This window comes from Drepanopeziza brunnea (genome assembly GCF_022702325.1).
Source record: "Drepanopeziza brunnea f. sp. 'multigermtubi' strain 214-2 chromosome Unknown ctg3, whole genome shotgun sequence".
In the NCBI taxonomy this organism is placed as follows: Eukaryota; Fungi; Ascomycota; class Leotiomycetes; order Helotiales; family Drepanopezizaceae; genus Drepanopeziza; species Drepanopeziza brunnea.
Window position 1 is genome coordinate 1717386 of NW_027094066.1, and position 12999 is coordinate 1730384.

Below are 12999 nucleotides of genomic sequence, written 5' to 3' on the forward strand. Positions count from 1 at the left end.
CAATACGACACTACACTGCACACTACAGCACGTTTGCAGGCTTTCTACTCGCGTTTCGGGAACAATTATCCACGGCCACATCCACGTCCACATCCACATCGGATCCCTATACGAGCCCTTCTGATCTGGTCTGCTTGGGTCTCACCTGATCCGCTCTAGCCTGTTCACTCCGCCTCGCCTCACCGTGCCGATGGGACGACTTATATCTATCAATTCGGTAAAGGGTCCCTCCGTCCAAGGGCCCTCCCGGAAATGGTCCTATCAACGGGCGCCTCTATCAAAGGGCTCATCAAAGGGCCCCTCCGTCAATCCCCCCCTCCGTCATCCTTGCCGTGCCAGTTCACCCATTGGAAGCGAGCCAAGGACGCCTCTTATCGCCTCATTTGTTGGCAAAGAACCTGTCCACGTCTCTCTTTCGGCTTCGTTGTTGCTGATATCCGCTCTTAGCAGCTGATCTTCTCCATCGAGCTGGATCCAGCGTCCATGCATATGGTGTACTGGTTCACGAACCTCTCCCGACCCGATCAAGCGATCTGATGATGTAATATCCTTTGCGGATGGCAAAGAAACTCAGCCTGAGCGCCGCAATAATGAAATTTGAAATGTATTGATGGACCTTTGTCCTAAGAGGTCATTAGCATCGGCAGCCTCTTCTCTGTCCGGCCTTGTAGCCAAGGCCGAAGAGTTCATGATTGTCATTGAAGTCAAGCTTCATGCCCTCGATCTCTCTTTGTCTTCCACACATTCACTCTCTCTCAGCCTACAATCGCTCGAGATTGTCAAGTCGTTGTCTGCTCATCAACTCTCATTCAACCCAGGTAATACCGAGGTATTCGAGCAACCTTATGGATACAACTTCGTGCCATCTCTCTAAGTTACACCATGGCATATATAACGGGCGTGCGTGCTGGTAACTGGACCGAGTTGAAGAGACACTGGTGGCAGCTGGTAGGAAGGTCAAGTCCCTTACATATATATACGTGCATACTCACAGCAGTTAGGTGCTGGTCAGCCTGGCCCTCGCTTCGGTCTTTGTCGGGGCCTCATATATAATATTTCTCATAACGCGCAAAATATGGAGGAGTACAAGGCAAACGGTGAGTCCAGGCGCAATGACTTTCTTCCCAGGCCGACACGCTGATCTCACCAGGACGGGCCATCCAAACACCTCCAAGAGCGAGTGTCACGCCACCTGCAGAAATATGTCTCCCAATCTTGTGTGGGCACCGTTGTCAAGGGGACGGAGGCGAAGAAACCAAGTTCCCTGGGGATATATCTCGGCAAATTTAGCAGTCCGATATCAGACGCGCAAGCGAGAGTGCTGCTGGACCGAGAGATGGTGGTCCTCGATCCGCTGCAGCCGGATATCAAGCGGGCCTTGGAGGATATGTCTGGCCGCGGAACCCTTTCGAAGCACATAATTGGAAGAATCGATCTGAACAATGTCCTGACGGCTGCGGCCACGGCGGGGAAATCGGAAGACTCTATTTTCTCCTGTCTGGACCGGACGATGAGCGTGGTGATTGCCGCATTTCGGGGTGCCGAAGGTGGAAACAATGGATTTAGTGGAGTCCTGCTGGCCGGCTGGGAGATATTTTCCTCGCCCGTCTTCCACGAGCTCTGCAGGGTCATTTCCGCCTCTGGTCTCGAAATTTACGTCGAAACATCAGCACCAGATTTCTTGCCGGACGGAAATGTCTTGGCTTGTAGCTCCATTGCAGGTCTGATCATCCGAAACGGCCTGATCCTACCCGATGGCGAGAGACGAGATTGCTTCGACATGGAACGCTTACGGACAACCGTAAAATCTTTCGTCTCACAGTCATGTGTGCGAGACTTTACGGTTTTCGTCTGGGAGACGGTGGATGACGGGGTGATTCTGTCCAATGCCGTATTGAAGCGGACATTCGCTTGGTGCAATTTCTATAGCGTAGTGTCTTGGATAGGAGCTAAGAAGGCTCTCACGGATGCGACAGCTGAGGTTGTCGAAGTGGAGCCGCTGAGTGCATTCGCCTGGTTGAAAGAGCGACGAGTGATGGAACTTCACGACATGTGGAAAAAGATGAAGGCTGTGAGTATCTTTGCGACCCAGTTTGTTGAAAGACTTCCTGGAATCCATTTTTGCGATCCCATTTGATGAAAAACCTTAGAATTTTGCAGCTGACTTTTTCCAAGCCCCAAACTGCGAACCACCGCCACTCCGTGATTGGACGCCACGACTACATGCTCCCAAGTCTCCAAGCTGCTAGAGATGACAGCGCGTGCCAGCACGAAGAGGCCAGCCCAGCACCTTTGGCGGTCAATGCTGGCTTCCAAGAGAGCATGGAGTGGTTCGTGCTGCGAGATGGAACCAGGGGCGATCCGTTGTGCGTATCTGCATCGGGTGCCAGCTACGATGGGCTCGGCTGCTTTCCAGTCGGTCTCGATATCGGGCTTGATGATTTCCAGGAGGTTGTCTTTTCGCAGAGGAAGCTCCGGAAGCTAGAGCTGCTAAATGCAGTTCCTGCCACCGAACTGCGCGAGTACGGCAGGATCTTCGGCACCTTTCTCGCCCAGGCCAATGTCCCCGGCGAGCAATCACTGCTTGGAGCCCCCTCGGTCCGTCATTTCGTCAAGACTCTGGCCGACACTCTGACGGCATCTCCCGATGATGGGTCTCACGGCATCCGACTCTTTTTGGGACTCCATTCGGGATTCCAGCGAACTACCGAGAGGCAGTTCTGGGCCGTCTACCACGCTCATCCGGCAAAAGTGACGGCCGACATCTATATCTCCAAGAATGCGCAGGACGTGGTGGGTACCCTCCTGCACACCTACCTCTCGAGTCGTGGCGTGAGTCGAAGGGCGTGCATTACAGCAGAAACGGCATACAACCGGTGGAACAAGACCCTGCTCTCCCGTCATGGCATCCCACCACGACTTGTGCAAGACGTCGAGATATTATCGCCAGAAGAGTGCCTGCAGCTTCTTCAGCGCGCCTCTCTGGCGCCCGATGCTGAAAAGTGCTCCATCCTCGGCGGCATCAAAGCTGCGGCGACAGAGCGTCTCGTCGACATTCCCACCTGGAACCAGCTCAAGACCGTCAACACAGTCGGATTCTTAAAGGGAGAAGTTAGCATCGAGCAACTCCTCGAATCTCGTCTACGCTGGCATTGCCAAGCCAAGCGCCGCCACCCGACCCTACCGGTTGCGATAATCTTGTTCCATGAGATCAGGGAGAAGGTTGAGACTGCGCTGCGATCGAGAAGCCACAAGGATCTCCAGGCGATGGTTGATTCTCTCGGTCGGTTCCTCCAGAACTCCGCAGTCAGCGCCGTTGGGGACTTGTATGCTTTGTCGATGTTCTGCACCATGCGCAAGCTCGCCTTTGAAGAAGTTTACGTTGAGGTCACGGATCGGAACCCGCTCTTCAACGACCAGACGGATCAATCTGCTGCCTTCGCCGAGCTCTTCGCCTTGGGGTCGCGCTGCGAATCATACTTCGATTGCAGTCCGAGTCAGTTTGGCGAGATGCTTTCGGCCAAGTACCGCACCTTCTACTCGCTCCCTGCCCATCAGCCGCCGATGTTCAAGGACACCATGGCTGCGCTTCCGTCGGCCTATGCCGAGGCACAGATCGATGTCGACCCCAACTACAAGCCAACCGAGATTGCAGCCTACAAGAGATTCACATTTTTGAGCATCTTTGCGATCCCAGCTCTGATCGATATCATGCTGCTCACGACTACCGGCCACGGGTTGTATCTCAGCGGGAGCAATGCGCAGAGAGACTACATGTCGCTCGGAGAGCAACACAGTGCAACGACCGCATTGATGATCTCCCTCCTGCTTTCCGGGGCGATTGGCACCTGGATCACTTGTGGTGGCACCTTCTATCTGGCTTCGATGGCCTTCTCGGCCATGAACTACTTTGTGGTCACCAGACTGCTCGGTGGGCTTGCCTTCACACTCGTCGTAGGAATTGTGGGATTTATCGCGTTTGCCTGCTTGAAAACGGTCTACTTGGCTGGTGTGTTCTTCCTCTACCTGATGGTTCTCACCACATATCTCTCGCTCCTGGCCGCCTTAGCGAACTACCAGTTTATCGGTTCGGCATTCCAATCTGGCCGCGCGACCATCATCGCCTGCATCCCCATACTGTTCGTATCGCCCATCGTCACCATCTTCGTCCCGAAACACGATGTCGCCATCTACCTGACGGTACTCTACGTCTTCGTCAGCATGCTCTTCGTTGGCGTCCGTCGCACGGGCTCAAAGTGGACTACGTGGTACCAGAAAGTCTCCCTCCTCGATGACTCGACCCTGCGGAATTGGTACATCGAGAACAAGACTTCCAGCACGGACGGCATCGAAAAGATGTCTGATCCAGCTGTCTTGCGGTTCGCTCGACAGGCATTGCTGGAAGACGTCGTCGCCGAGCGTGCAAAGTCCATCTTCTCGAAGAAGACCCGGGACCCACTGGTCAGCAGGCTGGTTGCCTCTTTCGACGGGACCAACTTCTTGATGGACTGGTATTGCCGATCCACGGGTGTTCCAAAGCCCATCATGTTCAGCTCGGCCTGGAACGTTCAGACCAAAGTGGCCATGTTTTCGATCCAGAAGTCTCAGCTGGGTATTAAATTTCACAATGGATTTCTCCACTGGCGCCAGGCGGGAGATGAGATCGGGTGTACCATGTTGTACTTCATCGTTGCGTTGCTCGATAAGTGGATCTCTCTCTTGAATGGCGGCGATCTGATCGGCCTCACGAGCTCCAACGTTTCGTTGACGATGCCCGTCGGCTTTGGCCTCGCGTACTATCTCGTCGGAGCTGTGTTGCTTGACTTCAACGCCAACAAGCTGCACGAACTTGCCGGCCGGGTCGACGAAGAAATCATCCCCACCGACGCTGATCTCGCCCACGCGCTGAAGCAGAAGTCCGACAACCGCAGAAAGGTATACTGGAAAACCCTTGCTCACTTCCTGATGCTCCACGTCTGGGGATTGGCGGTCATCTCCGTCCTCATCTGGGTTTTCGCGAGCCACATTCCCAGCGATGACGGCACGGTCAGCAGCCAGGGCACCATCATCTTCTTGTCGTATGTCGTGGCCTATACAGGTCTCTTGTGGTACCAGTATACCAAGATTTTCTCAGGCCCGCACGCTCTGAAGCCGCTCCTCATCGGCGTCGCCGTCGGTCTCCCTCTCGGCTTTGTTCTGGACCACAAGTTGCCAAACTTCCCATACGGCAACATCGTTGCCCTTGGTGCTGCATGCTGGACTGTCGCCATTCTCTCGCTTTGGGCTGGGAAGATTGTAGGACCACCTGAAGATAAGCCTCGACCTCCTCTGTCGTCCCAGGGTGCCTACAACGCGTACTCGAGCCCCGGCCCAGATCACGCGTGGTCACAGCCGGAACTCCGAAGCCTGTACGAGCAACTCTCGAGTCTCTCCAAGAAAGAACGCCTGACAGTGGATCCCGAATCCGCGTTCGGAAGCCACGTCAGACTGATCATCGATCAGTTTAATCAGGTTGAGCTGCCCGGAATTGCAAAAAGCGCGTTCCCAGATGCACCAGCCCTGCTCCAACTCAGCATGCAGATGTTCAGAGAGCGGGCCATCCGTGTGGAACTCATGTCGGTTGAGCACTTCTCGGACCCAAGCATGCGGGCCATCAGCTCCACTGAAGATGGCCAGATCCGCCTTTTGGTTGCTTGCGAGACGAGACGCGTGTCCAAGACGAATGACCCCCTGCATGGTTTCTACTGGGACGTTGCTGAGCTCCTGGTACAGGTGACGGCCGAGAGATATATGGGCTACAATACCCCCGACGCTTTGCTGGCCAGGACACTTTGGCTGAGCAATGGCACCTCAGATAGCGCCGCTCGCCCCGATGTCCTGGAACGCCATCTCAAGGTTCAGACGAGGAACGTGCCGGAGGTGCTGGACTATCTGTCGAGAGATATCTTGAAAAGTCTGTGTCTTGGATTCGACTGTAATATGGATTCCGAGGACATGCCTGCTGAGCTGCGGAAATACATCATCGACCGTTGTCTCGGAGTCGTGGGACTCCTGACAGAAGATCAGGTCACCATGTTGGACAGCAAGCTGAACCACACCACCGGCCTCAAGTTCGAGACATACGTAGCTCGCTGCAACTACGCCGTCGCCTCGGGCTCTCAGATGCTGGCTCGCGTCAACGCCTGGGCAGATCAAGACCAGTGTTCATCTAGCGGTGTAGCACCTCCCAATCTCCATCAAAGACAAAGCTATCATCAATCCGCCTCCTTTCGATCTATCGATAGCGAAACTATGCAGCAGTCTGACTTGCTACTTGATGGATCGTCTCCTGGCTCATCTACCCGAGTTCTCGACCTTCTTGCACACGCTACGCCTCTCAAACTTTCTGTGCAAGACAGAGTCATCCACTACTCGGGTGTCGCGTACCACTTCGCTGGGAGGCTCTGCAAATTCTTCATGATCGCGTTCGTGGCAGATCCCGAGTTCCAGAGAGAGCTTCGCTGCAGTTTCCCGGGCAATGCCAACGTCGGCAATACTATCACCCGATTCGTCCTTCTCTCCATCTGGGCATGGTCTAAAGCTATTCAACGATTCCTGTTACCCGTGTTCCTGTTTCATGGTCGCCCAAATGTAGTCACCACTTGGAAGAACCTCCACGGCATGGAGGTTTCCATAAAAAGGAAACGAATCTTGATCCGCAATCTTGAAGGCACTTCAACAGGGTTCGTCCATACTGTCGATGATTCCAGTTTCAAGCTTCTCCAATACAAGGGCGACCACAAGACGGAGCCAACGACTCGAGATAAGCTGGTCTCGATCAACGTATACAGCAACAACATGTTTCTCAAGAGCCGTGTCGAGATGGAGAAAGGTAAGACAGTCAACGACTATACCTACGAGTACAGAGCGACAGACCCACGTGCATCTCGCAGTATGTCGAAGACCGACATGTTGAAGGCCCCGATCACCCGAAAGGGCGTCGCAGGGCGCAACGTCTTCCAAGACGTCTCGTATAACGCCAAGGGACAGATCGATTCTGGCTCTTATCTCCTCGACGGCAACATGATCCGCTTCAAGTATCACTACCAGAAGTCCAGCAAGCATGGTGGCGCCCTTCTGCGAGCAGAGTTTGTACTTCCACACATGAGCTGCACCGTTGCCTGGTGTGCCCCTCCGCGAAGAAAGGCAGAGAGACTTGACTCGTGGCTGCCCAACGCCCAGGTCACGGAAGCTACCTTCGTGATGGGCCCTGACGTGTGGGAAAGCAAGTATTTGTATGACCATAAATTTCATCCTACCATCGTCACCAAGCTCAACGGACAAAAGGTAGACACGCCAGATCTGATCTTGCACGATCATCTCAACGTTTTGAAGAAGCCTGACCGCGTCTCATTCCTGGACGACAATCCACTATACGGCTTCAGCTCGATGAAAACAACCGCAGTAACGAGGTGGTTAGGGCTTCACACTCGGCGCTTCCCCGTTTCGACATCCCAATCAAGGTCCTGGCTATGGAAGGCATGGAAAGAAGACCCTGCCTTCGACGGCGTTATAGTTCGCTGGCTCGACGAGCGACTTCTTCGCCGCGACGAGATCCTTGCTCCGTATTGGCATAAGCGCGATATGGCCAAGCTTGACGCTGCAGAGCATTACCTCGACAAGAACCGCGATGCCGTACTAGCAAGTACGGACCTCGACCATACCGTGTCGTCTTGGACCCCCTTGGCCATCAAAATAAACGATCTTTACAGCTTTGGCCAAGGAGGCGATGCCTGCAGTCAAACCCGGTCTAACATCACCACGCAAGGAGACGACGACGAAGCGGCACTCCATGTCATCGCCGTCGATACCGGCACCTGGCCCAACGAAGGAGGCGGGGTGTCGGCGTGCCGCAGCGACGTGGTCAACAACCTTCGCACCATCAAATGGCACATGGTGGCCGAGTCCGCCAACGACTTCGGCATCCCGAAGCGTCAGATTGAGCGCAATATTCATTCGCTAAAAGTGATTCCGCTCTGGGGTCTTGATCTCATGACGCCCACCCACGGACTCTTTAACAACCGTCTGGATTCCGAAGTCGAGCATATCACGACGCACACCACGATGTTGGATATCGAGCGAAACTTCGTGCCGATCCTCGCGGCTCTCGTTCGTGGGGCCAGGTCGTTGGACTTCTCCATGGCAGATATCAAGCAAGTGACTCGCGCTCTCATCAACCTGAATGCGTACTTTGAAAAAGGCCGCCATTGGAGCGCTGTCTGGAGGAGTGACGCTGTCAAGTCCGCGTGGAGAAATCTATGGCTGTCTCAGAAGGCGGATAACTCGCTCCCTTCTTCGCACTGGTTTACAACGGAGCTTCCAACCTTGGGCCAACTCGATCAGGGGCTTGAGCTCTGGTCCCGATACTTGTTCATCTATTCGATTCCGATCCCCGAGAAGATGCCCTCGGTCTTCCAGGCGTCCCATCACAGCGTATCCGCTTCGTATGGAATCGTCTGCAAGATCAAGCGCGGATGCACGCTGCAGATCTGGGATCACGCGATCAGCTGGAGAGAAACAAACCTGTACCTCTCTTCGGCTCTCTGTTCTCTATCACCGTTTACGAGAAACTCGTTGCTTGGACTGATGCGTGTCACTTCGGTATTGACGCTGCATCATGCGGACACAATCCTGCCGTGTGCAGACTTCTTTAATCCCAATTGGGAGGTGGAGATTGGTACTGGTCAGGGCAAGTTTGAGAACCGAGAGGTGTTCAGGAGAAAGATTGACCCTGTCGTCAATGGAATTACGAACATGGAGGTATGTCGTCCCTACATCGCTGCTGCTAAGTGGGAGGAGTCAAGCTAACACGGTGCCAGCGTTTCGCTCCGGTGCAGGAGATCAAGACCCAGAAGCCGACCGTCACCATGCTCTCTCATCTATGGTATTTATCCGAAACCCTGTGCTTTGGACTTCACGCTAATGTAGTCCAGGTTCGCGAAAGATATCAAAACGGCCTTGCTGTCAGCTGATATCATCATCAACAAATGGGGCTTTTCCGACTACCAACTCGAGATCTACGGTGCCATGGATAAGACACCTTCCTATACGACCGACTGCCAGGAGATTATTGCCACCAAGTCCCTCCGCCATAACGTTGGTCTGAAAGGCGAAGCAGACCCCATCGCTGTCCTCGAACGCACCTGGGTCTTCCTCAACTCATCCATCTCCGAGGGGCTCCCTCTCGCCCTCGGAGAAGCAGCACTGACAGGCGCTCCTGTAGTCTGCACTGACGTCGGCGCATCCCTGCGTGTGCTCACCAGTCCCGTAGACGGATCCCGCTACTCGGCTGTCGTCGCACCCAATGACGCCCACGACATGGCCCGGGCGCAGATCAAGATCCTCGCCCTCCTCGAGGAGTGGTCCCCCTACGCCGACGTCGATGCCATCAAGTCGCCCGAGACGGGCGACTCGACCTTCCCGCCCGACCCGACGCCCGCCGACGTCGCGCGCATCACGCGCCGCATGTACGAGCAGAGCGATGCGCGCCGCCGGCTGGGCATGCGCAGCCGTGAGATTGTGCAGAAGTCCTTCAGCGGCGACCGCTACCTGCGCGAGCACGAGCAGATGCTCTGGATCGGCAAGGCCAAGAAGGACATGGGCCTGCCAGCCTTCTCGCGGCCCTCGGCGGCGCGCATCGCCGAGCCGCCTCGTGTGGCCGTGAGGACGAGCACGCTGAGTGGGTTCCCGACAAGGCCGAACCTGGTGCGGGAGAGCGTGGGTAGCAAGACGAGTATCCGCCTTGGGGGTGATGGTGGCAGCGCGATGACGACGGTGACGAGGGCGACGCTGGATAAAGACAGTATGGCTGCTACTGCTGCTGATAGTGCTGGTTCTGGTACTGGTGCGCCTAGTCTGGGGGATGGTGGAGGTGAGAGCACGATCTCCACGAGCTTTAGTTTTGCAAGTGGGGCGAGCGCACCGGCGACCTTTATGGTGGGCGAGAAGGAGTGGTTGCAGAAGCCGCGGGGGCTGGTGAGCGTGTTTGATATTGTGGGAAGGGCAGGTAATCAGACGGCGAGCAAGCAGCTTGGGTCTCCGGTGGAGGTGGTTGAGGAGGAAATGTTTTGAGTCTGACGGCGAGGGGGGAAGGGGGGGGGGTAATGATAACGACTAACGAACCTTCTTTTTCTTTCCGTTTTGCGTAGCGGCGGCATGTTTGGTCGCACTACAGATTAGGGGCATGGGCGGGGACATAGGCGGGGACAGGAAAATTCAAAAAGAAATGGAAGGGCATTTCTCTTTAATTCTTTGTTTCTTGTATATATTATTCGAAAGGATGATGGATGGATGGTAGGCAATAGTCAGTCAGCGGAGATCTTTCCGTGCAACACGAAAGTATTTATCTATATATAGAAAATCAATGAGCGCTCAAAAAGGTACGAAGATGAGTGTCATGCGTGACTGTAATACCTTACAGGAATACCATATCAAGCCCGACAGGAATACCCTACATGAATACTCTATTCGGATGCTTAAGCATCCATCTAACTACCGGGAAGCCTCCGCTACACCTATAGTTAAGATGAGGATCCGACATGTCAGAGCTTATGATAATGGGCATCATAATCTCGCATCATATCCATGACTCTAAAAGGGTCTATTTAGTAGTATCGTAGGTTTATATATACTGATCCGTGGATGCTTCATAAAGCCCCAGAGATCAGTTCACTACCCATACATACTTTTACACTCCTATTATTCTATCTTTGTTGCCTGTCTTCAAAGCTACCTTCTGACAATGAGAAAAGTAACCGGGTAGCTAGCTAGCTACTTTCATCAGCTACTTACTGAAAGAGCAAGAGCAAGAGGAACCTCTCTATCACTAGACCCTTTTTTTTTTTTTGAACTTTTGAATAAGGGTTAGTTAAGCGATGGAAGCGAGCTATTTTTGAGCGAGATGCTCAAGCGACGTGTTTATACCTAAGCGAGGTATTTATACTGAAGCGAGATTCATCCCCCCCCCACTTCTCCTACCTCTCCTTGTCTCCTATTCTTCTTCCTCCCTCTTCAACCTCACATCTCATACCTCGAGCTACGTACATACGTACATACGTACAAGCCAGCTCTGCCAGCTCTGCCAAGCCAAGCCAAGCCAGGCCGAGATGTTTGCGATTTGAAGTTTGGTCTGCTTTGCTCTGCTCTGCTCTGCTTTACTCAACTTCGCTTTACTCAAATTCGCTTCGCTCTACTTCGCTCTGGTCTGCTTGATTAGAACTAACCTACCATGCAGTGTCTGTCTGCTTGCTCACGCGTCGCAAGCACAAGCAGGAGATGGGCACACGAGTGATCGTGATCCCCCAGCAGCAGCAGCAGCAGCAGGTCACTAAAAACCAAGAACCAAAAACGAACCCCCCCTCCCCCCAAAAAGGGTATAAAGAGAAACGTCTGGGCCTATCCATTCGATTCCACTTCATCAGCAGTTGGTTAACTGTAGCATACTAGACAAGACAAGATAAGAAAAGACCGCGGGGGAGGGAATTTTGTAAAAGTGGTAGGAAAGGTAGTGAAAGTAAGGTAAGGTAAGGTCAGGTAAGGTCAGGTAAGGTCAGGTAAGTGATGATAACGTCGCGCGGTAGTCCTCCCTCAGAAAAGGAATCTACGAGAGCGAAGATGGACAGCAGCAGCAGATTTGAAATTGCGAACAAGAGCCTCCTCCTCCCTGTCCCCATCCCAATCCCCACTTCCAGCAAGATAAACGGGGAACAGCCCAACAAAGCGGCGCGACGACCACTCACGCCTCTAGCCACGCGGCGCGCCGACAGCTTCTTCGCCGACGAGACACCCGGCATTGATATTGAAGGGTTAAGCTGGCCAAGTCCGTCTCCCCTCCTCCCCCTCCCCCTCTCCCTCCTCTCTATCGTACCCATGAACTAACTCATCAACCTACCTAACCCCTAGGTCTCGGAGCGCAGGCCAGAAATAACTCGACAGAACAAGAAGACGAAGGTCGCCAGCTAGCCAAGCTCGCGAATGCAGTCGCCACGATACTAGAATGCATCGGTGAAGACCCCCGCCGAGAAGGGCTGTGCCGCACACCGGAACGATACGCGAAGGCGCTCCTGTTCTTCACCAAGGGCTACCGAGAGAGCCTGCGCACGATCCTGAATGGGGCCATCTTCCACGAAGGTCACGATGAGCTGGTCATCGTGAGAGATATCGAGTTCTCTTCACTGTGCGAGCATCACTTGGTTCCGTTCTTTGGGAAGGTATGATTTCTCCTCGGCACACGCCCACGTCCACGTTAAAGTTTTCTGAGAGCCTGAGACATGGTGTTTGCTAACGTCGTGGGCAGATGCACATCGGTTACATCCCCAATAGCCGCATCATCGGCCTCTCCAAGATCGCCCGCATCGTAGACATGTTCTCGCGGCGACTGCAGGTCCAGGAACGTCTTACGAAGCAAGTCTCCACGGCCTTATTTGAGATCTTAAAGCCCCAAGGCGTGGCTGTGATCGTGGAGGCGAGCCACATGTGCATGGTGATGCGTGGGGTCGAGAAGACCGGGGCGAGTACGACGACGAGTTGTATGCTGGGGTGTTTGAAGCAGAGCGCTAAGGCTAGGGAGGAATTTCTGAGGCTTATTGGAAGGACATGATGGGATTTTGTGCGTAGAAGAAGTTGGAAAAAAAAAAAAAAACCCGGGAGGGAAGCAAAATATTCAAGTTTTTGAGAACTTGGATAGGATAGCATTAGAAAGAAAGTGGTTCCCAGTCAGCCGACTAGGCGCAAACTGTAAGGTAACTGAACAAGAGTTACAAAGAACTCTGACAATCTGATTGCAGCCAGCATCCAGTTTGAAAGACATTTGGACCGTTTGACAAGCAGCCACCCACTCGTTGCCATTGAACAAGCTTGCTATAAATGCAAAGATTTCTCTTTCAGGTATAAGAGCAAGCACCACTTCGTGTATGCATCTACCATCAAAGGCAATCTTTTTAGAGTCATCCACTACTCAGT

General features: G+C 53.7%; 2 protein-coding genes across 2 annotated transcripts; both read left to right on the forward strand.

Moving 5' to 3' along the window:
- Positions 1–882: 882 nt before the first annotated feature.
- On the forward strand, positions 883–10110 carry L3040_002635 (uncharacterized protein; the record flags this gene model as incomplete). Its single annotated transcript, XM_066155634.1, has 6 exons — positions 883–948; positions 1002–1097; positions 1151–2071; positions 2176–8799; positions 8859–8923; positions 8973–10110. 6 exons carry the CDS (start codon positions 883–885, stop codon positions 10108–10110), a joined length of 8910 nt encoding a protein of 2969 aa, XP_066012614.1.
- Positions 10111–11652: 1542 nt separating this feature from the next.
- Positions 11653–12637, forward strand: L3040_002636 (uncharacterized protein; the record flags this gene model as incomplete). Its single annotated transcript, XM_007290551.2, has 3 exons — positions 11653–11857; positions 11941–12248; positions 12335–12637. The coding sequence occupies 3 exons, from the start codon at positions 11653–11655 to the stop codon at positions 12635–12637; spliced, it is 816 nt and encodes a 271-aa protein (XP_007290613.2).
- Positions 12638–12999: the final 362 nt, after the last annotated feature.